Below are 24,730 nucleotides of genomic sequence, written 5' to 3'. Positions count from 1 at the left end.
GGGGTTTGTGGGTGATGTGGGTGTGTGTTTTATATTGTATTGGGTGTGTGGGAGTGGTGTGTGTATGTGTATCAGGTGTGTGTAGTTTGAATTGTTCAATGTGGTTGTGCTTTGTAAGGTAAGGGTGTGTATATTTCAAGCGCGGTGGTGTGTACCGCCAATGAAATACCGCGGTTGAAAGACCGCCGCGTGGATTCGTGTGTCGTGATAGTGTGGGCGTATTTCTGTTGGCGTATTTCTGTTGGCGTGACGGTGGAGGTTTGGTCATCGCCAGTTTCTCGCTGCCCTTTGGTGTGGCGGACTTTTGTGGATGTCTGTTTTTTGGCGGTTTGCCTGTTGTGGGTCAGAATGACCGTGGCGGTTTACCGTGGCCGCGGCGGTGTTCTGGCGGTCTTCTGCACGGCGGTAAGCGCCTTTTACCGCCGAGGTTGGAAGGACCCCCTATGTATCTACCAGATATTTTGCTACCGAAGATAAGTAACTTGTACGTTAGCTGCATGATACCATGTACTCTGGGAGCTCCGTAGGGGATCCCCCATGCCTGTCTGTACACTCCTCTAGGGTCTGGCTGCCAGCCTGCACTGCTGCGTACCCCATACACTGTACTGCCCTTCTGCTGATGAACCTAACTCAAGCAGGGGAAGGCAGAACAAAGGATTTCCTGCAAGAGAGAGGTCCCTTTCTCTGTTGGGCTTACCCAGAGACACCCATTTCAGACTGCTTTGAAGGGCACATTAGGCGCCCTCCTTGCATAATTCAGTTTGCACCAGTTCAGGACCCCCCGGTTCTCACTATGGTGAGAAACCACACAAAGGACAGGGGATTGACCACCCCATGTCTACTCCTCCCCTAGGAAGGTGCACAGAGCTCTGTCAGCTGGCCACTTGATTCAATCATCTTGGAAACGAGGTGGGCAGAGGCCCCTGGGAGCAGCTGACTGGTTAGGCTACGTAGATTATGTCCTTCATCCCCCTTCTAGGGTTAGTTGTCACCCTCAGCAGTGACGGATGCACCTATTAGTGGGGGTTAAGGGGCCCCTCCACAGTGGATCCTCAGATGTGCCAAGCAAGACTCTACAACAGGAACTCTCTGCAAGACTCTTCCACTCCTGGCCTCCGGAACCACTGCTGGTCTGCTTTGGAACTGAAACAAGACTGTATCCATTTGGGAGGGATCCCCCTGCAACATTGTTTCTCAAGCTCCTGCAAGATTTCTACAACATCCGTGGCTGTGCATCCTCCAGGGTCACAAGGACTCTATGTGCATCCAAGTAGCAAGAAGGAATCTCCCTTGAAGTGAAGGAATCACTCCCCTGCATCCGCAGGCTCCTCAAGATGACAATGACAGGCTGGTGGATCTTGCTGTCCCATGGACATCAAAAGGCTCTGCAACACTGGTGGAGGTTCTGTTGTCCTCTCCGGGTCCAACCGGTCTTCTGACCAACTTGGGAGATGGTGGGCCCTTGCTGCCGCCACTGGATCGGACCCCCTTTGCTCCACAACTGTTGCTCTTGCCAAGGCTTGTTGACTCTTCCTCCAAGAGATCTTTAGGCTCCAAGAAGCCCCATCCTCCAGCACTCTGTACCTCCAAGATCAGCTTCCATTCTTTAGCTCCTGTGACGTGGGACTCCTGTTTTGTTGTGCTGCTGAGGCCTCCCTGCGACTCCCTGTGCCTGCTGCCAGTGGGTCATTCATGGGGACTCCAACAACTCTGGCCGACTCTTCCTGCTAGAGGCCTGCCCTGACTTCCCTCCAAAGGTCGAGCCATGAGGGCCTTACTGGTCCCTAAAAACCTACAATCTTCCATGTAACACATATTTTATTCACTAAGGCTTGTTGGTGGTCCTGCTGGCAGTGACCCTCCTGCAAGCCGGCAACTGATGTGGGAGAGCTTGTGGGTAACTTAAAGGATGTCCTTCATCCCCTGAACCCCGCAGCTGGACTTCTTCCTTCAACATCCTGTAGGAACTTCACTTGAAGAGGTCCAGGTGGGGCAGGTAGGCAATGCCTACCCTCTTGGAGGTGGTCTGCACACTTTCCCCTTTTTTTCCAGGTTATTCTCCTCCAGAATCCACCCTTGGATTCCACCAGCCTGGTCCATGGGTCGCAACAGCAGCTGGACAGTCGAGGCTCCCATAGACTCCTATGAAGGTTTCCGACATCACTTCACCCCAGGCTTCCTGGTGTAATTACTACGGTCTTCTAGGTATCCACGAGTGGTGGGCACTCTTCAATCTTCTTGGTGCCAACTGGGTTCCTCAGGGTCCACTGTGAAGTGTTCAGAATCAATAAAAATCCAACCACAATGGTCCTGTGTTAGCGTATGGGACACCTGGCTCAATAACAGCTCTGCACCCAGGCGCCTGTGGGATTTCTGGTACTTACCTCTGGTATATTCTTATTCCCCCAGCCTCTGGAATCCTAACACACTTACCTTGGCTGGGCATCTCCATTCTTATACCACTTTCTTAGTATATTATTTAACACCCGCTCCCCAATAGGGTACCATGTATTTCTATGGTATTCCTGCTTGTTTCTGAGTATATATTTTGTGTGTAGATATCTCCAAGTGGAGCTATATCAACGTTAGTTTCTCCTTTAGTGTTATAATAAAGAATGCTTCATTTTTGTAACACTTGGTGGGGTGTTTTAAACTCCTCCTGGATAGGCTTTAGCTGCCCTCCACAGCTACCACTAGAGAGTGTAGGAGGCTGGCCCTCTATGTAGTGTGTAAAACTAGACACACTGTGCATAGGGTCTGGACAACCACACGTTGGTTTACAGAGGTAAAAACTAGACCACTTGATGCTCTACATTTTATGGTAGCTTGGTCGAGCAGTTAGACCAGTCTTGGAGAAGTGCAAAACATTTCTTGTACTCGCAGTATCAATAAAGAAAGACACACATTCAAAAGAATAACTCAAAACCAATTTACAAAAATACTTCAGATGTTTATAAAATTCTTAAGACCAAGATTATCAAAAACGGGTAGGTACTTTTTGAGATATGAATTTTTGAAGTTTAATAAAAATAAGTCCTTTGTGCGTAATTATGCACCATCGGAATCAAGGGGGATCACCTTTAAAAATACATATAAAATCAGGCAGTGAGGTTATCAAGTTCTCCTTTTGCAGGTAATTAGAGGTCCTCGATGGCCACTATTGGACCCACCCGAACTTCTTCAGCTGACCTAGTTCCAGCAGGAGCAGTGGGAAGTGGTCTTTGGAGCTGATGCCAGGCCACTGCAGGGGGCCATTTGGAAAAGCACTGCACAGGTGGACTTAGAGGGAAGTCCAGGGATGTCCCCTTGGAGTGTTGAGGTTGCAAGGCATGGGAGACCCTTATTATGCAGCTGGTTCATCGGTGCAGGGCACCGGGCTGCCGGGTGCAGAGCGAATCGGTAAGCCAGAAGCTGTGCGTGAATATGCCCTTGGAATCAAGAGGTAGGTTGCTTTGAGGGTCGCTTGCAAATCAGCAGGGGCACTCTGGTGGGAGGTCCTAGTCTTTTCCGAAGTTCCTTGGCTGGGGCTCCCTCCTGGTCCTTTTGCAGTCTGGAGTGGACTGTCTTTCTGGGTGTCCGATGTTAGGTGACCACTACCTGGGGCAATGGTGAGATTTGGCGCAGTGCCATCAAACGTCACACACTGTTAGGGATTTTCCTTGTGGTTCGTCAGGTGGATTTTGGTCTGGCTGCAGTGCCCAGTTCCTCTGTCGGCAGCCGGTCAGTTAAGTGGACCGCATTGGCTTTTTGGTTCCTAGTTGCTGTAGATTGATGTCTTCACGCTGGAGGGAGGTCTGTGGCAATGTTTTAAGAATGGATGCCCTCTAGGGGTTTCTAGAGTCCTTCCAGTGTCCAAGCAACCCCTTAGCGGCGATTGTTGAGTCCTGATTGCAGCAGGCAGGGTTTGGTGCCTTTTTTTTGTGAAGCAGGTCTTCAGTTCTTGTGCCTTGGGTCTTCTTTGTTGCTGGTCTTCTTGTGTCCTTAGAATCTGATTTCTTGGTCTAGGGATTCCCTCTAAATGCTGTATTCAGTGGGTTTTTTAGGGGGGTACCTAGTAGTAAACAATGGGTCGTCTACCTCTGGGTGGCTGCCCACAGGAAGTGGTCACTTAGTGGGTATAGAGGTCACTTCCCAACACCTGATTGGCTCGTTTACTTCCATGCGGGGTGACTCCTCCTTTTCATTTTCCTCTACCTTGCATGGGACACCTTGGGGGGTGGTGACCACTCCTTTTGTCCTTTATCTGGTTTGCCGCAGTTGTTCCTGCCAAAAGTGGGGTGTGCAACATAGGTGGCTATCTGCTGCTAGCAGCAGGCCTGGGGGTTGAGTTTCAAGGCCAGTAAGCCCTTAGAAATGTGCAATGCCCTGCTAGCAAGCTTCAGAGGGAGGGTGTACTTACACCTCCATCCAGGAAGGGCTTGTTTCTGAGTCCCAGAGAGCAGAACCTCTCACCCAGGGGCTCAGAAACTAGTCTAGCAGTGGCAGGCTGGTTGTGACCATCCAGTAACCATGCAAGTGAAGTTAGATTTTGTAGGAGGAACCTCTAAGGTGACCCCTGGGTACATTTTGTAATAAATCCAATGCTGGTTCCAGTTTGGATTTATCATTCTGAGTTGTTTGATACCAAACAACCCAGGGTGTAGAGTAGCCATTATGTAGCTGTGAAACATGTACTGACCAGTGTCCAACACATGCATTTAAAATGGCTGCTTTCTTCACTTACTATGGCCCAGGTTTGGCAAGGACTTAGGGCACAGCTGCATGAACAATATGCACCACTAACATACAGTATAGTGCACCCTGCCTTAGGGCTAGAAGGCCTGGCAGAGGGGAGACTTGCCTACATTGCATGCAGTGTGTAGTGGACAGGGCAACCAGCCTGTGTGATCTGTCAAGTTTGAGATAGTATATAAGGAGCCAACTTCCTACAAGATCTAAAAAGCAAAGTGAGAGAGAGTGTGCACAGAATCCAAGGGTTTCCCTTAGAGGTTGATAGAGTATTAGTATTACCTAATTTTGCCACTATTTGTGGTAGTGTGGTCAAGCAGTTAGGCTTATCAGAGGGTAATGTTAATCATTTGTTGTACACACACAGGCAATAAATGAGGGACACACATTCAAACACTTAACTCCAAGCCAATATGTTTTTATATAGAAAAATATTTTTTTCTTAATTTATTTTAGAACCATAAGATTCAGAATTCAGGTAAGTACATAAATTGTAAGGTACTTTTACTTCAAAGGTCCATATTTACCTATGCCACGCAGTAATATACACAGTTTTGGCAAAAATTACAATAAGCTATTTTAAAAGTGGACACAGTGCAAAAATCAATAGTTCCTGGTGGAGGTAAGTACAGGTTAGTTTATCAGGTAAGTAAAGCACTTACAAGTTCAGTCTCTGGGGCATAGACAGCCCACCGTTGGGGGTTCAAGTCAACCCAAAACACCCAGCAACACAGGGCAGGTCAGGTGCAGAGGTCAAAGTAGGGCCCAAATAGCATAGGCGCCTATGGAGACCAGGGGTGTTCTCCGGTTCCAGTCTGCTAGCGTCCTCGGGGAGCAGACCAGGGGGGTTTTGTAGAACACTGGGGGTGGGGGGTCACAAACAGGCACATAAAAAACACCCTCAGCGGCACAAGGGCGGCCTGGTGCAGTGTGCAAAATAGGTGTCGGGTTTTAGATAGAAATCAATGGAGAATCCCGGGGGTCACTCTGGCAATGCAGGCAGGGTACGGGGGGCTGCTCTGGCCAGCCACCAACTGGGCAATGATAAGGGCCGCCTGCTGGTCACTCCTGCACTGGTAGTTGGTTTCTTTCAGCCTGGGGGCTGCGGGTGAAGTGCTTCTTCCAGGCGTCGGTTTCTTTGTTACCGGGCAGTCGCGTTCAGTGTGAGCCTCTGGATTCTCTCTGCAGGCGTCGCTGTGGGGGTGCAGGGAGGTCATCTCAGGGTGTCCAAGTCATTGGAGTCACCTGGGGGTCCTCTCCGTACCCAATGCCCTCGGTTCTTCTGGACACAAGCCAACACTGCAGAGTGTTGCGGGACTCACGCTTCCGGAGTGAGGCTGGAGTCCCTTTAAAGATGGTTTCTTCTTTGTAGTTTAGACAGAGCCGCTGTCCACGGGAGTTTCTTGGGCCTTTGGGTTGCAGAGCAGTCCTCTGAGTCGGCAGAGGTCACTGGTCTCGTTGGATGCGTCGCTATTGCAGGTTCCTTGAGTCTGGAGACAGGCCGGAAGGGCTGGGGCCAAGACAGTTGTCATCTCAGTCGTCTCTGCGGGGCTTTCAGGTCAGCAGTCCTTCTTCTGGTTTCAGGTCATCAGGAATCTGTTTTCCTGAGTTCAGGGTCACCCCATAATACTCAATTTAGGGGGGTGTTTAGGGCTGGCGGGCAGTAGCCAATGGCTACTGTCCTTTAGGGTGGCTACACCCTCCTTGTGCCTCCTCTCTGTGGGGAGGGGGGCACATCCCTAATCCTATTGGGTGGAATCCTCCAAAGCAAGATGGAGGATTTCCTAAGGCAGGGGGTCACCTCAGCTCAGGACACCTTAGGGGCTGTCCTAGCAGGAGGGTGACTCCTTTTTGTTTTTCTCATTATTGCCTTTGGACTTGCTGGCAAAAGTGGGGGCGCTGTTCGGGGTGCAGGCATCTCCACTAGCTGGAGTGCCTTGGGGCGCTGTAACACCAGGCTTGAGCCTTTGAAGCTCACCACCAGGTGTTACAGTTCCTGCAGGGAGAGGTGTGACGCACCTCCACCCAGTACAGGCTTTTTTCCTGGTAACAAAGTGCACAAAGGCACTCACCCCATGTGGCCAGAAACCCATCTGGATGTGGCAGGCTGGCTGAAACTGGTCAGCCTAGTACTAGTAGTTGGGCTGGCATACAGGGGGCATCTCTAAGATGCCCTCTGTGTATATATCTCAATAAATCCTACACTGGCCTCATTGTGGATTTATTGTGCTGAGACATTGGATACCTAACTTCCCAGTATTCAGTGTAGCCATTATGGAACTGTAGAGTTTGTGTTTGACAAACTCCCAGACCATATACATGTCATGGCTACCCTGCACTTAGGGGCATAGTGCTCACGCAGCTATGCCCTCACCTGAGGTATAGTGCACCCTGCCTTAGGGCTGTTCAGGCCTGCTAGAGGGGTGACTTACCTATGCCACAGGCTTTGGGTTGTGGGCATGGCACTCGGAGGAGAGTGCCATGTCGACAGTCTTTTTCTCCCCACCAACACACACAAGCTGCAGGCAGTGTGCATGTGCTGACTGAGGGGTCCCAGGGGTGGCATAATACATGCTGCAGCCCTTGGAGACCTTCCCTGGCTACAGGGCCCTAGGTACCAGGGATACCTTTTACAAGGGACCTATCTGTGTGCCAGGGCTGTGCCAATTGTGGAGACAAAGGTACAGTTTAGGGAAAGAACACTGGTGTTGGGGCCTTGTTAGCAGGGTCCCAGCACACTTTCAATCATAACTAGCATCAACAAAAGGCAAAACGTTAGGGGGTAACCATGCCAACAGTGGCATTTTCCTACAGGTCTGCACCAGAATACTCAGCCAGCAATTACAGTGCTGGGTGCATCTGGATGCATGGCTCTTGAGGGTGGCACAATCTTTGCTGCTGCTCTCAGGGGCCTACCCTTGGGTACTAAGTACCATTTATTAGGAACGTATAGTGACAGCTAAATGTGTTGCCAACTGTGCCAATGCATCGCAAACAACCGTTTTGGGAAAGAGAGCTGGCTCTGGGAACCTGGTTAGCAGGGGCCCTGGGCACTAACAATTTTGAGGCCAAAGCAAATACCAGGTAAAAGGTGGAGGGCTAACCATGACAAAAGAGGCCTTTCCTCACAGAGAGTGTTGTGGTGCCTAGATAACCAAAGCTATCACAAAGGATTGCCTGGGCTCAGTACAGGGTACAACACCATAGATGTACACCATAAACGGAGCCAGCCTCCTACAGCAATGATATCCTAGAAAAGGCAGTGTAATTAATTTATGTTCAAGCTGTTTATATCCATATCTAAGCTCTCTTGATACACAGACAAGAGGATTAAACCGCCTATTATACACACATCATTTTACAAAATACAGAAACCACTAGAAACATACAGTAAAACTGACAATATTGGCTTTGAAAAGGAATACTCACCGATCTTCGGATGTCTTTTGTGTATGCAAAGAAAGCATACCACAAATACTATCCATGCAAGTGTATTTCCAACAACTGCTTCAATGAATACACTTAAAAAGGAATCTTTTTCTGTGAATAAAGACAACGTATTAATAATAAAAGTGAAACATGACAATTTTGTCATAAAAAGTTAATTTAACTTTGATTCTGTTCTAGGATGTTTACCATGAGACCTCCACATTCAGATGATAGCAAACATCCTATATTCTGAATCTCTCTCTAAGCTCTGGGCAAGGAAACATAACAGGCAATAGTTCTATTGACCACACCATTAAAAAAAAATTCATGTCTGTTAGGAAAGCCACAGAAACTAGATGATTGTGATGAAAGAGAGAGAGAGAGAGAGAGAGGGCTTTTTTCATTATTGTGGAAAGAGGCAGCACAAGGCATTTAATGGACATAGCAACTCATTGTAGTCCAGTTAATATGAATGAATGGGAGGTCACTCCATCATATTTGCATCTCACATCACTCAGCAACTGGAAATGTATCTGATAGAGACTTCTACTTGCAGATTCCTTACCTTAGAATTTCCCCCAGGCGTCAGACTGGATCGGGAGATTTTTCTTCGAGCAATACCCTTGCGCGTTGGTAGGTGGCGTTAGTGGACTCCGCGGGCGTCATTGGCATCGTAGTGGCCGTGCTGATGTCGGGAGTAGTACATAGATGCCGCCTCAGCGCAGTGACGTCAGTTCTATTCTTTCTGTGCCACGCGTTGATCCGGCGCTCGCCTCTGCGCAGGTCCCGGTCTCGCTCGAGAAGGTCTTAAGACCGTTCACGGAGCCACCACCACTCGTCTTATTCACAATCTTTGGGTACAGGTAAGAAAAAGAAGTCGAAGTGGTCTCATAGCACTTCGACTTTGCCCCGTCGCTCGGCGGACGCAACGCGGGAGGAGCGTCAACGCTCCAGGCATCCGTCCTCAGAGTCTGCTTCTGGGTTCACTCTACGACCCCCCGGGCCAGCTTAAGGAATTATATGAGGCCATGCACCTCATCTTTGGATGGACCTACCCTGATACGGTGCCTTCGGGCCCAAGGGGTTTGTTTGAGGGGCCTTCGGGTTCCATGCCGGCGGCTTCAGCTCCATCCACTGAGGTCCCCTCCGGATCCGCTCGCAGATCCGCACTGGCTCCGGTCACACCACTGAGACTTTCCCCTGCGTCAGGTTGATGGTCGGCATTCCCGACATCTGAAGTGCCCACTACTGGAGTCGACCCGATCCATATCACCGAAGACTCAGAGTCGGAGCGGCATCAGCCGATGCTGCCTCTGTCTTCGATGGGGTCTACACACCCCTGGTACAATTTGGGAAGAAGTTGTTTTCTTCCTCCAGTCTCGCACTGCGGTCCGTGAACACCGCATTCCTTTTGGGCAGCTATACCCACTCTCTGTGGGATAGGGTTGAGCAAGTCCTGCCACAGATTCTGGACAAGGCCCATGCAATCGTCTCCCAAGAGATGCAGCGAAGTTCACGATCCAATGTGGGCTGGACACAACTGACTCCCTGGGCAGATCAGTTGCTATGACAGTGGCCTTGAGACTCCACGCCTGGTTGCGTACTTCTGTTTTTTCGGGGGATGTCCAGCCATAGGGAGCCCATGCAAAGGGTTCTGCAGACCTGCTATTGCAGTCTGCATGAAGTAGGTGCATGCACCCGTTTTCACTATAGGTCACTGCACCCCCTATGGTAGGCCCTCTCAGCCCACAGGGCAGGATGCATGTGTCTATGAGTGAGGGCAACCCTGCACTAGCAGAGGTGCCCCCACAAACTCCAAACCCACTTTTCTGGACTTTGTGAGTGCGGGGATGCCATTTTACGTGTGTACTGGACATTGGTCACTACCTATGTCCAGCTACATAATGGTAACTCTGAACCTAGGCATGTTTGGTATCAAACATGTTGCAAAAGTATTGGGGTATGATTCCAAGAATTGGTTGTATGATTCCATGCACTCTGGGGGCTCCTTAGAGGACTCCAGAGCCTCCTGAGGTTTTCCATGCAGCCCCAGCTGCTGCCACCTGACAGACATGTTTCTACCCTCCTGTTACTTGAGCAGCTCAAGCCCAGGAAGTCAGAACAAAGGAGTTCCTTTGAGAGAGGGTGTTACACCCTCTTTTTGGAAATAGGTGTTAAAGGCTGGGGAGGGGTAGCCTCCCCCAGCCCCTGGAAAGGATTTGAAGGGCACAGATGGTGCCCTCTTTGCATAAGCCAGTCTACACCGGTTCAGTGAACCTCTAGTCCCTGCTCTGGCGCAAAATTGGACAAAGGAAAGGGGAATGACAACTCCCCTGTCCATCACCACCCCAGGGGTGGTACCCAGAGCTCCTCCAGTGTGTCCCAGACCTCTGCCATCTTGGATCCAGAGGTGTGAGGGCACTCTGATGTCACCTGCTGGCACTGGCCACTCAGAGGCCTCCAGAGACCCCTCCTGATAGGTGCTTACCTGACTAGGTGGCCAATCCCCCTCTGAGGGCTATTTAGGGTCTCTCCATTGGGCTTTTCCTCAGATAACGACTTGCAAGAGCTCACCAGAGTTCCTCTGCACCTCTCTCTTCGACTTCTGCCAAGGATCGACCACTGACTGTTGCAGTTTTGCCGGCTTCCTGGAGCAAAGTAGCAAGAAGACTACCAGCGACATTGTAGCACCTAATCCTGATGGCTTTCTTGACTGTTTCCTGGTGGTGCATGCTTTGGGGGCTGCCTGCCTTCATTCTGCACTGGAAGCCATGAAGAAATCTCCCGTGGGTTGACAATCTTCCCCCTGCTCCAGCAGGCACCAAACTTCTGAGTCACCGATACTCTGGGACCCTTCTCATCCTGACGAGCGTGGCCCCTGGAGCACAGGTGATGGACCCAAGTGACACAGACTGTCCAGTGGTCCAAACGTCCAAATTTGGAGGAGGTAAGTCCTTGCCTCCCCTCTCCAGACAGTAATCCTGTGAGCCGTGTGAGCTGCAGCTACTAGGGCTTCTGTGCACATTTCCATTAAATTCTTTGTGCACAGCCAAGCCCAGGTCCCCAGCACTCTGTCCTGCAATGCTCAGCTCCCTGAGTTGATCTCCAGCTTTGTGGGACCCTCTTTTTCAATGTTGAGATGACCGCCATGTTCAGACTTCTTGAGCCCGCGGTCAAGTACTTTTGTGGGTGCTACCTTCTTGTGCGAGAGTTCGCTATGTTGCTGAGGGCCTCCTCTGTCTCCTCTCCCAAGTGGCGACATCCTGGTCCGTCCTTGGCCTGGGCAGCACACCTTTTTCCTCAACTGTGACTCTTGCAGCTAGCAAGGCTTGTTTGCGGTCATTTGACAAAGAAACAACTCTGCATCCTTCAGCACTCCATGGGACATCTTCTGCATGAAGGAGAAGTTCCTAGCACCTTTCATTGTTGCAGAATCTTCAGCTTCTTCCATCTGGAGGCAGCCATTTTGCACCTTCATCTGCGGTTTAGTGGGCTCCTGCCCCCCGGACACTTTCGCTACTCTTGGACTTGGTCCCCTTCCTTTCCAGGTCCTCAGGTCCAGGAATCTGTCTTCAGTGCTTTGCACTCTGTTGTGGTCTTTGCTAAATCCTCTATCACAAGTTTAGTGTGTTTCTGGGGAAATAGTAGTACTTTATGCCTACTTTCCAGGGTCTTGGGGTGGGGTATCTTGGACACCCTTAGTGTTTTCTTACACTCCCAGTGACCCTCTACACACTACATTAGCTTAGGGGTCTATTTGTGGTTCGCATTCCACTTTCTTAGTATATGGTTTGTGTTGCCCCTAGGCCTATTGCATCCTAATGTATTCTACAGTGTTTGCACTACTTTCTGACTGTTTTACTTACCTGAATTTGGTTTGTGTGTATATTTTGTGTATGTTACTTACCTCATAAGGGAGTATATCCTCTGAGATATTTTTGGCACATTGTCACTAAAATGAAGTACCTTTATTTTTAGTAACTCTGAGTACTGTCTTTCTTATGATATAATACCTATTTGATATAAGTGGTATAGTAGGAGCTTTGCATGTCTCCTAGTTCAGCCTAAGCTGCTCTGCTATAGCTACCTCTATCAACCTAAGCTGCTAGAACATTACTAATCTACTAATAAGGGATAACTGGACCTGGCACAAGGTGTAACTACCATCAGGTACCCACTATAAACCAGGCAGCCTCCAAATGAGCAGAGGTGCCCCTCCCAACTCCAGACTCCATTCCCTGGGCTTTGTAAGTGTGGGGAAGTCATTTTAAGGTAAGCCTTATATCAAAAATGAAAGGTGCATGCGCCATTTCACGCAGGCTGCAACGGCAGGCCTGTAGAACACAGTTTGCATGGGCTTCCATGGGTAGCTTAATACATGCTGCAGACAGTTAGATACCCAGGGCACTGCTACACCAGGGGAGTCTCCAAGTACCATATATTAGGGATTTACATGGGTGTACCAGTATACCAATTGTGAGATGTAAAAGTTACCATACAACCAAATTTATTGGAGAGAGCACTGACACTGGGGTCCTGATTAGCAAGACCCCACTGTACTACAGTCTTAATTCACCAAAGTGTCAGAAAGATGCTACTTTCCCACAGCTGTTATGCCGCTACTTTCTGGTACCCAAAAAGGACAAGGTCCCCCTCTTTTCTCAGTAAGAGTTTGACGGACTGGAGTTTTAGGTACAGAGCAAATAGAACCTGAGCCAGAGTGCCATTTCAAAATTTGCCACATCCTAGGAGACTGTGGGCAGGCAGGGCGGAGGCGTCCTGCAAGCTCAACCCTACCATGATTACCATACCAGACGCTATTTGCGGTTCGTGGTAGATCATGAGGATTTTCAATTTACCGTGCTCATCTTTGGCCATACTAGTGCCCCTCGGGTGTTCACCAAAGAGATGGATGTGGTCTCAGCTCATCTGCGCAGGTTAGGGGTTTCAATCTTCTCCTAGCTCAACAATTGGCTGTTGAAGGTGGGCTCACCCCAGGCTGTCATCTCCCATCTTCAGACTACAGCAAACCTCTTCCATTCGCTGGGATTCACTATAAACATGTCGAAGTCACACCTGACTCCCTCTCTGATGCTCCCTTTCATTGGAACTCTTCTAGACACAGTGCAGTTTTGGGTCTATCCTCATTAGCAGTGAGTACAGAATATTCAGGTTATGATACCGATGCTTCCGCCTCTATTTTGGATTTCAGTTACTGACTCTGAGGCTGTGGGCCTCATTGCCTCCTGCCTCCTAAGGGTCACACGTGCCAGATGGCATATGCGTACTCTGCAGTGGGACCTGAAGTTCCAGTGGGCGTAGCATCAGGGGAATCTCTCCGACATGGTCCAAATCTTGAAGGGGACTGCACAAGGTCTGCAGTGGTGGCTTTTGAACCATGATTGTGTCAGACGCAGATACCTCTCTCTCTTTCTCAACCAGATCTCACCTTAGTGGCAGAGGTGTCACTCCTGGGATGGGGTGGCTACATGGGAGAGGTGGAGATCAGAGGCTTCTAGGGTCTGGCAGAGTGTGAGCTCCATATCAATCTTTTGGAGCTCAGTGCAATCAGGTTAGTATTGAAAGCATTCCTTCACTCTCTCCCTCCAAGGGAAAGTGGTGCAGGTGTTCAGGGACAACACCACTGGCATGTGGTACTGCAACAAGCACGGTGGGTTGGGGGTCATGTACCCCCTTAGCTGGAACACCAGGGCATATCCCTGGTGGTTCAACATTTGGGGACTTTCTGAACGCCATCTCTGAACACCAGAGTGGACAAACTCAACCGTCAATGCTTTATCGATCACAAATGGTATCCATCAAAAGGTGGCACAAGGTCTCTTTTAACAGAGGGGACAGCCTTGGCTAGATCTGTTCGCCTCCGCAGAGAATACACATTGTCAGCTGTTTTGCATGCTGGAGTTTCCAAGGCAGCACTCACTCAGCGATGCTTTTCATTTTGAGTGGAGCACAGGCTTCCTCTGCGCCTTTCCACCACTGCCACTTCTGCTCAGAGTTCTCAAGAAGATCAAGAACAACTGTGCGCAGTGCGGAGCCACAAAATGACTTGGACCCAAGGAGTTTGGTATCCCGAGCTATTGAACATGGCCATCGACCTTCCAATCAGAAGATCCTCCGAAGGAGCAGTCTGTCACAGCAGCGGAGGATGGTTCTCCACCCAAACCTGTACAGTTCTGCCTTCTTGTGTGGTGATTCAGCAGCGGCAGTTGACAGCTTTTGACCTTCCTCCAGAAGTCTGTAACATTATCTTAGCAGCCAGGCATCCCTCCACCAAAACGGTGTACGCCTGTCACTGGTGCAAATTTGTGGGAGGGCGTACAGTCTGTTGACCTCCTCTCTTCCCCTCTCTGAGGTTCTTTTGTTTGTTCTTTCTCTGGCCCAGCCAGGCTCTGCCTTGGGCACCCTCAAGGATTATTTGTCTGCCATCTTGGCTTTCCTCAGATTGCCTGACCAATTCTCCTTGTTTAAATCTCCCATTGTTGGAAGATTTCTAAAGGGTCTTACCCATCTGTTTCCTCCTTCTCCGTTCATAATGCCCCAGTGAGATTTCAACGTAGTTCTTACTTTTCTGATGTGTACTCCTTTTGAGCCACTTCACAATTGCCTACTTCGGCTTCTTACTCTGAAGAAAGCCTTCCTTGTAGACATCATCCCTGCCCACAGTGAGTGAGCTGCAGGCTCTTTCCTCAAAGCCACCTTTCTTTTCCATCCATCTTGAAAAGTGGTGCTTTGTACCAGGGCTTCTTTTCTACCTAAGGTGATCACACCCTTTCATGTAGGCCAATCCATCACTTTGCCTACTTTTACATGCCCGCACATTCCTCTAAGGAAGAGGAGAGACTTCACCATGTGGGCCCAAAAAGATCGTTGGCGTTCTATCTTGATTGTACCAAAAAGGTCTGGGTGGATGAGCACCTCTTTGTGGGTTATTTAAGTGCGAAGAAAGGTCGGGCTGTGCAGAAGAGAACCATCTCTAGATGGGTTGTTCTCTGCATAAAAATGTGCTATGCATTGGCTAAAAACCCATCCCCGGTTGGCTTGCGCCACTCTCTGCATGGTAATGGGGTGGTTGCAGCAGTTGCTCTGGTAGAGTTCCAGTCCAGGACATCTGCCAGGCAGCAACGTAGGTGACCTTGCACATATTTACCAAATACTGCTGCCTGGACAGTAAGGTCCGAAGAACTGGGTACTTTGTTTGCTCCTGCAGGACTTTCTAGCATGATCTTGGTTTGAGGCCCACCCCCTGGGATGGTATTGCTTGGGTATCTATTCTAAGGTAAGGAATCTGCAACTAGAAGTCTCTATCAGATGTACAAGTTACTTACCTTTGGTAACAATTTACCTGGTAGAGACATATTCTAGTTGCAGATTCCTTACCGACCCACCATCCTCCCCACTCTACAAACTGATTTCTAGGGACAGGGACTTCCCTTTCAGGGCCCTATTTTGGGTGCACCAGGGTCAGTGTTCATGGCTATGCGTTTGGGATGGAAAGTCGGGAAAAGAAACTGATGTCAGCATGCTGGCGTGGCACCTATATAAAACCTAGGACATCATGTCCGGTGACCAGGACGCAAACAACGGATGTGGAGTCGACAGACGCCACCTAAGGATGCACAGGGGTACTGCTCAAAGAAAAGTCTACAGATCTATATTGATGCCTGGGGGAACTTCTAAGGTAAGGAATCTGCAACAAGAAGATGTCTCTATCTACAAGATAAATCATTACAGCAGGTAATTGACTTGTTTGAGCAGGACCGAACAGACAAAGTATCCGTTCCTTTAACCTAACAACTTTCTAGTATGATCTTGGTTTGCAGACCCTATTACGGGGATGGGATTGCTTCAGTATCTATTCTAAGGTAACACCTTATCTCGTAGAGGCATATTCTAGTTGCAGATTCCTTTCAGACTCATCCATCCTCCATGTAGGAAGCTGGCCTGGTGTGTGTGGTGAGCACCTATGGTGTTATCACCTTATACCAGGTATCCCCTATTAGTGAGGTGTAGACAGTGTCTAGGAAGCCAGGGCTCTCTAGAGGTAGCTGTGGATGAGCAGCCAAGACTTATCTATGAGACATGCAAAGCTTATGCAAGTCCACTAAAGCAACACAGTACTTACACACATGAAAGAACCACACACTGTTACAAGAATAAAGGTACTTTTTTATAGTAACACAATTACTAAAATACTGTATAGGCAATACTCCACTAGGAGGTGAATAAACACACTATTGTACACTTTAGAAGTCTGTGATTAGCATAGAAAGCAATAGCAAATATTAAAACAATAGCAAATAGTGAAGGCCCTAGGGGGAGACCAAACCATATACTAAGGAAGTGGAATTTGAAAGGCAATCCCCCAACCAAGGAAGTGGAGTCAGTAAAGGGGGACTGGAGGAACTATGAACCCCAAAAGGTAAGTACCAGGGTGCCCCCCCAGCAACCAGGAGACAAGAGGTATGTACCTGTTTTTTCCCCAAACCCACAGGAGAACTTTGGAAAAGGATTGTGCAAGAGCCAGACAAGACCGGAAGAAACCAAAGGTGGAACCTGACAGAAAAGGACCTGCAAAAGAAGGGGACCAAGTCTAGTTGGAGTGTCCAGCTGTGGCGGGAGCCACTACCCACCCTTCTATGGATGCAGGACCAGGTCGACAGTGGATGAAGAAAGTCAGCAGTGCAGCACAGGAGCAGAAGATGAGTTCCAGAAGTCATGCAAGTGATGTTCCACATCAGCAGTCGGGATGCAGTCAGTCAGTGGTGCTGGAACACCACCAACAACCATTGGCAAATGCAGGAATCGGAGAAGAAAGTTTTGCAAGGCTGAAGAGGACCAGCAAGGCCCAGGGGACTCGCCCAAGGAGGGGAGTCCGAGGTGACCCTCAGCAGCAGAGAGAGTAAAAAGAAGAGGAGGCAGGCACAGGAGTTGCAGCGAGAGCCACTTAGCACACCTGAAGAGGAGTCCCACATCTCTGGAGCAGCAGGCAGGACACTGTGCTTTGCAGGCTAGAGTGCTGGAGGTCAGGGCTACACGGAGCCTGAAGATACGTTGGAGGAAGAACAAACTAGCCTTGGTAGCAGTAAGAGTTGAGGTTCACAGGGGTACTGTCCTGCAAGGAAAGGCAAAGGCTTACCGTCTCCTAAGTTGGACAGCTAGTAGAGAGGACCAATGGGACTACTCCAGACCATAACCTGTGATGCACGATCCACGCAGTTCTGCAGGAGAGAGGATCCATGCAGTCGGTCATTGCCATTGATGCCTGCGGATGCAGGGAGTTACTCCTTCACTCCAAGGGAGATTCCTTCTTGCTTCTTGTGCAGCCTGAAAACGTGTCACCTTCAGAGGATGCACAGTCAGGGAAATGTTGCAGTTGCTGGAAGGAGCCGGAGAAACAATGTTGGAGAGCGGAGTGGTTGCTAGGGTTGCAGATTGTTGGTTCCTAGAGGGTCCAGTTGCAGTCCCGGTGGCCAGAAGGTGAAGTAAACAATGCACAGGAGTCCTGCTAGAATCTTACACATCGAATCTGAGGAACCATTTGGGAGGGGGGACCCAAATATCCCAGGAAGGGGGAGTGGTCACCTAGCAGGGTGACCACCTATCAGGAGGGGGCTGTGACGTCACCTGCCTGACCTGGCTACTCAGATACTGTAGGAAAGTACCCTCTTTTTGGCATGTTACCCCCATTTTCTGCCTGATGTCAGTGTGTTTGACTGTGTTTACTGGGATCCTGCTAACCAGGACCCCAGTGAGTATGCGCTCTCTCCTCTGAGTTACCAGTATGGAGTGCCAAAATTTAGTGTTTCACCCAAAATTGGCATACTGATCATCCCTTATAAGTTCCTAGTATATGGTACCTAGGTACCCAGGGCATTGGGGTTCCAGGCAATCCTTATGGACTGCAGCATTTCTTTTGAACCCTTAAGGAGCCCATGCAGAGGCTTCTACAGGACCGCCATTGCAGCCTGTGTGAAATGGTGCATGCCCCCTTTGACTGCCATTTACACTGCACCAGGTCACTTCTAACCCATATGTCAGGCCTTCCAACCCTGAAGGCTGTGTGCAGAGTACCTGTGTGGGAGGGCACCCCTGCATCAGCAGAGGTGCTCCCACGACCTTTGGGACCGTTTTCCCAGACTTCGTTAGTGCAGGGACGCCATTTTACATGTGCACTGTACATAGGTCACAACCTATGTACAGCTTCAGAATGGACACCTTACATGGTCATATTAGAACATCTTGGAATTGTACCCCAATACTGATTCTAGCATTGGTTGTACAATGCCATGCAGTCTGGGGCTCCACAGTGGACCCCCAGTACTGCCATACCAGCCTTCTGAGGTTTTCCAGGCGATCCCAGCTGCTGCCACCTCACAGACCGGTTTCTGCCCTCCTGTTGCTCAAGCAGCTCGAGCCCAGGAAGACAGAACAATGCATTTCCTTTGGGAGAGGAGTGTTACAGGCTTGGGAGAGGTATCCTACCAGAGCCTCTGGAAATTCTTTCAAGGGCACAGATGGTGCCCCCCTTGCATAATCCAGTCTACACTAGTTCAGTTCAGGGACCCCAGTCCCTGCTCTGGCGTGAAACTGGACAAAGGAAAGGGGAGTGACCACTCCCCTCTCCATCACTGTATGAGGCTGGCCTGGCTTATAGTGGGTACCTGATGGTACTTACACCTTGTGCCAGGTCCAGTTATCCCTTATTAGTAGATTAGTAATGTTCTAGCAGCTTAGGTTGATAGAGGTAGCTATAGCAGAACAGCTTAGGCTGAACTAGGAGACATGCAAAGCTCCTACAATACCACTTATATCATGTAGCACTATATCGTAAAAATCACAATACTCAGTGTTACTAAAAATAAAGGTACTTTATTTTAGTGACTGTGCGAAAAATACCTCAGAGGATATACTCCCTTGTGAGGTAAGTAAAATACACAAAATATACATACAAACCAAAATCAGGTAAGTAAACAGTTAGAAAGGTAGTGCAAACACTGTAGAATACAATAGGATGCAATAGGCCTAGGGGCAACACAAACCATATACTAAAAGTGGAATGTGAACCACTTAGGGACCCCAAGCCTAGTGTAGAGGGTCGCTGGGACTGTTAAAAAACACTAAGGGTGTCCAAGATACCCCACCCCAAGACCCTGAAAAGTAGGAGTAAAGTGACCCTACTTCCCCAGAAACACACTCAAGTCGTGATAGGAGATTCTGCAAGGACAACAACTGACTGCAAAGCACTGAAGACGGATTCCTTGACCTGAGGACCTGTAAAGGAAGGGGACAAAGTGCAAGAGTCACGAAAGTGTCCGGGGGGGGCAGGAGCCCACTAAACCCTGGTTGAAGGTGCAAAATGGCTCCCTCCGGGTGGAAGAAGCTGAAGATTCTGCAACAACGGAAGATGCTAGAAACTTCTCCTTTGCACAGAAGATGTCCCACGGCGTGCCTGGGGATGCAGGGTTGCTTCCACACAGAAAGACCGCAAACAAGCCTTGCTTGCCGCAAAGGTCACGGTTGAAGAAAATTGGTGCTGCCCGGGCCCAGGAAGGACCAGGAGGTTGCCCCTTGGAGGAGGAGACAGAAGGGGGCGCAGAGTACCACAGAGAGCCCACGCAGAAGCAGGCAGCACCCATAGAAGCACTTGAACAGGGGTTCATGAGAACTGAGCAAGGTAGTCGTCACAACACTACAAAGGAGGGTCCCACGAAGCCGGTGGTCAACTTAGCGAGATGAGCAATGCGGGACGGAGTGCTGGGGACCTGGGCTGTGCTGTGCATGAAGGATTCCTTGCAAAAGTGCACAGAAGCACTAGCAGCTGCAGTTCACGCAGTACACAGGATTACTGTCTGGCGTGAGGAGGCAAGGACTTAGTCCATCTGTCCAAATTTGGTGGAGGTGTCGGTCACTCTGATCCAGGTCCTGTGTTCAAGGGACCATGCTCGTCACGATGAGAGGGGACCCAGAGGACCGGTGAAGCAGAAGTTTGGTGCCTGCGTTAGCAGGGGGAAGATTCTGTCGACCCACAGGAGATTTCCTCTTGGCTACCAGTGCAGGGTGAAGGCAGACAGCCCCCAGAGCATGCACCACCAGGAAACAGTTGACAAAGCCGGTAGGATAAAGCGCTACAATGTCGCTGGTAGTCTTCTTGCTACTTTGTTGCAGTTTTGCAGGCGTCCTGGAGCAGTCAGCGGTCGATCCTTGGCAGAAGTCGAAGAGGGAGATGCAGAGGAACTCTGGTGAGCTCTTGCATTAGTTATCTGAAGAGAAGCCTACAGGAGAGATTCTAAATAGCCCTCAGGTGCTTACCTGACGAGGTGTCCAATCCTCCTCTATCAGGAGAGGTCTCTGACGTCACCTGCTAGCACTGGCCACTCAGAGGCCTCCATTGTGCCCTCACTGCCATCTTGAATGCAGAGGTGAGGTCTCGGGCACACTGGAGGAGCTCTGGGCACCACCACTGGGGTGGTGATGGACAGGGGAGTGATCACTCCCCTTTCCTTTGTCCAGTTTCACGCCAGAGCCTGGGACCGGTGTACACTGGATTATGCAAGGAGGGCACCATCTGTGCCCTTCAAAGCATTCCCAGAGGCCAGTAGAGGCTACTCCTCTCTCTCCCTTTGGAAATAGTTGTTAAGGGCCTGAGTGTAACACCCTCTCTAAGATGAGATCCTTTGTTCTGCCTTCCTGGGACTGGGTTGCCCATGCCCCAGGGGGGCAGAAACCTGTCTGAGGGTTGGCAGCAGCGGTAGCTGCAGAGAAAACCCCAGAGAGTTAGTTTGGCAGTACCCGGGCTCTATGCTGGAGCCCCGGGGATGCATGGAATTGTCCCCCCAATACCAGAATGGTATTGGGGTGACAATTCCATGATCCTAGACATGTTACATGGCCATGTTCAGGGTTACCATGGTGACGCTGAATATAGGTATTGACCTATATGTAGTGCAAGCATGTAATGGTGCCCCCGTACTCACGAAGTCTGTGGAAATTGCCCTGAGCAATGTGGGGTCATCTTGGCTAGTGCCAAGGTGCCCTCACACTAAGTAATTTTGCACCTAACCTTCACTAAGTGAGGGTTAGACATATAGGTGACTTATTTTACACTGCACTTAAGTAACTTATGACTGTGAAATAATGTGGACGTTATTTCACTCAGGCTGCAGTGGCAGTCCTGTGTAAGAATTGTCTGAGCTCCCTATGGGTGGCAAAAGAAATGCTGCAGCCCATAGGGATCTGCTGGAACCCCAATACCCAGGGTACCTAGGTACCATATACTAGTAAATTATAAGGGTGTTCCAGTGTGCCACTCGGAATTGGTCAAATTAGTCACTAGCCTGCAGTGACAATTTTAAAAGCAGAGAGAGCATAAACACTGAGGTTCTGGTTAGCAGAGCCTAAGTGATACAGTTAGGCACCACACAGGGAACACATACAGGACACACTTTGAGCACTGGGGTCCTGGCTAGCAGGATCCCAGTGACACAGGCAAAAACAAACAAACATACATACAGTAAAAATGGGGGTAACATGCCAGGCAAGATGGTACTTTCCTACTCTTAGAAAATCCTCCATCTTGCTTTGGAGGATTTAGCCCAATAGGATTAGAGAGGTGCCCCCTCCCCAAAGGGCGGAGGCAAAAGGAGGGTGTAGCCACCCTCAGCCCTCCAGCCCTAAACACCCCCCTAAATCTAGTATTTAGGGGCAATCCTAAACCCTGGAGATTAGATTCCTGATGACCTAACAAGTAGGACTGTGGACCTGAAGGCCCTGCAAAGAAGGAGGAGACGATGACTGATTTGGCCCTAGCACTACCGGCCTGCCTCTAGATTCAGAGAACCTGCAACAGCGACGCATCCAGTGGGCCCAGCGACCTCTGCCGACTGAGGACTGCCCTGCAACCCAAAGTACCAAGAAACTCCTGTGGACAGCGGCTCTGTCCAAAACAACCAAGAAGAAACCATCTTTAAAGGGATTCCCATCTCACTCCTGAAGCGTGAGTCCCCAACACTGCAGCGAGGACCCCTAGGCGACTCCCATGACCTGTCCACCCTGAGCTGACCTCCCTGCACCCCCACGGCGATGCCTGCAGAGAGAATCCAAGGGATCCCCCTGTCCACGGCTGCCAGGTAACAAAGAACCCGACGCCTGGAAGAAGCACTGCACCCACAGCAGAGAAGAAGGAAGACAACTGCTTTGGCCCCAGCCCTACCGGCCTGTCTCCTGCTTCAAAGAACCTGCAAAAGAACAGCGACGCGTCCAGTAGGACCAGCGACCTCTGCCCAGCTCCAGAGGACTTCCCTGCACCCAAAAGGACCAAGAACTTTTGAGGACAGCGGCCCTGTCTAAGAAAAAGTAACTACCAACGACTCCCACCTCACTCCAGATGCGTGAGTCCTGACCACTCTGCCCCCGACGCCCACGGCCCTTGTCTAGGTGGTCCACCTAGCTAGAGAGGGTCCCCAGGCGATTACGAGGAAGTGCCCACCCTGGGTTGACCTCTCCACCCCTCCACCACGACGCCTGCAGAATGAATCCCGAGGACCCCCCTAACCGCTTAAGCTCCGGACAGAGCTAACCGGCGGCCAAGGACCCACTGCACCCGCAGCCCCGAGGCCTTGGAGAACCCGACCTCCAGTGCAGCAGTATTCAGCAGGCGGCCCTCCTATCTGTCCAGCCTGTGGTCTGACCGAGACGACATCATGGAGCTCGCCTGCAGCCCCTGAGTGACCCCCGGGGTCCCCTCATAGATCAGCATTGAAAACCTGACTTCCTTTTGGCACCCTGCACCCAGCCGTCCCTGTGCCACTGAGGGTGTATGTTTGGTGCCTACTTCTAGCCCCTTCAGTGCTCTTCTAATCCTCCCTGGCGTGCCATGCAAGGGCAGTTACCTGAAGGCAGACCGGATAGTTAGTACCCCTGTCCACATGGGAGTCCTCGTTAAAATTGCTCATCCTTGACCTGTGCACCCGGCCGGCCCCATGTTGCTGGTGGAGGGTGTTTGGGGTTAACTTGAGCCCCAGCCGGTGGACTTCTAAAACCCAGAGACTGAAACTGTAAGTGTTGTACTTACCTGCAAATCGAACTAACATTTCTTCCACCCAGAAACTGTTTCTGAAAATTGCATTGTCCCCATTTTTTAAACAAGTTATTGCCAATATTTCAAAAACTGTATAACTTATTGATTTCAAACAAAGTACTGTTGATACTTCAAAAGATTTTTATCATACACATGTACTTACTTGCAACTTGAATCTTGTGGTTCTAAAAATAAATTAAGAAAATATATTTTTGCTATATAAAAAACCATTGGTCTGGAGTTAAGTTACTGAGTGTGTGCTTCTTCTATTGTCTGTGTACGTACAACAAATGCTTTGCACTACCCTCTGATAAGCCTCTCTGCTCAACCACACTACCACAAAAGAGAACATTAGTATTATCTACTTTAGCCTCTGTAAAGCCTCTGGGTTACTCCTGGACTCTGTGCACACTATATCTCACTTTGATATAGTATATGAAGAGCCAGCTTCCTACATTGGTGGATCAGCAGTGGGGTCTACGACTTTGCATTTGCTGGACTACTCAGCCAATACCTGATCACGCGACTACATGCCAAAATTGCCTTTAGAAAACTGTTTTTTTTAATTTGGCATATTTTTCTAAATTTTTAAAGTCCAGCTAGGGCCTTGGTTAAGTCCCCTTAGCATCTTTTATTTTAGATTTAAAAGTTTTTTTTAAGTAAGGATTTAGTTACTAGAATGAAGTTTTAGTTTCTAAAACGTAATCCCAACTTTAAGTGACATAATGAGCAGCTAAGAGTAAATGGTTGTTTAACTCAACCTTGTAGGAAGCTGGCCTGGTTTGTAGTGGGTACCTTGGGTACTTATACCAGGTCCAGTTATCCCTTATTAGTGAAATGTAGTAGTGTTCTAGCAGCATAGGATGATGCCTGCAATACCACTTATAGTTACACAGTACTTCTACGCAAGTAAAGACAGTACTCGGTGTTACCCAAAATAAAGGTAGTTTATGTGGGTGACACAAGGCCAAAAATATCTTAGAGGCAATACTCCTTCTGGAGGTACGTATTATACACAATATGTACACTAGACACCTGTAGGAAAGTACCATCTTCATTGGCATGTTACCCCCATTTTTACCTGTATGTCAGTATGTTTTTGCCTGTCTCGCTGGGATCCTGCTGGTCAGGACCCCAGTGCTCATAGTTTATGGCCTAATGTGTGTGTCTTTATAGTGATTGACTGTGTCCCTGAGGCTCTGCTAATCAGAACCTCCGTGCTTATGCTCTCTCTGCTTTTAAATTTGTCAACATAGGCTAGTGACTTCATTTACCAATTTCAATTGGCACACTGGACCCCCCTTATAAGTCCTTAGTATATGGAACCTAGGTACCCAGGGCATTGGGGTTCCAGGAGATGCATATGTGCTGCAGCATTTCTTTTGCCACCCATAGGGAGCTCAGACAAACCCTTACACAGGCCTGCCTTTCCTTTGTCCAGTTTCACGCCAGAGCAGGGGACAAAGGGTCCCTGAA

At 49.5% G+C, this 24,730-nt stretch overlaps 1 protein-coding gene across 1 annotated transcript in view; it reads right to left on the bottom strand.

Annotated features, from left to right (window-relative positions):
* The window catches only part of LOC138284670 (CD276 antigen homolog), a 177,267-nt gene that overhangs the window by 100,722 nt on the left and 51,815 nt on the right, over window positions 1-24,730 (bottom strand). The window contains exon 4 of the mRNA XM_069223738.1: window positions 8,158-8,268. Within this exon, the coding sequence (XP_069079839.1) occupies window positions 8,158-8,268 (111 nt within the window). The remainder of the gene's footprint in view (window positions 1-8,157; window positions 8,269-24,730) is intronic.

This window comes from Pleurodeles waltl, chromosome 3_1 (assembly GCF_031143425.1).
Source record: "Pleurodeles waltl isolate 20211129_DDA chromosome 3_1, aPleWal1.hap1.20221129, whole genome shotgun sequence".
In the NCBI taxonomy this organism is placed as follows: Eukaryota; Metazoa; Chordata; class Amphibia; order Caudata; family Salamandridae; genus Pleurodeles; species Pleurodeles waltl.
This window is presented reverse-complemented; position numbering and strand designations above follow the sequence as displayed.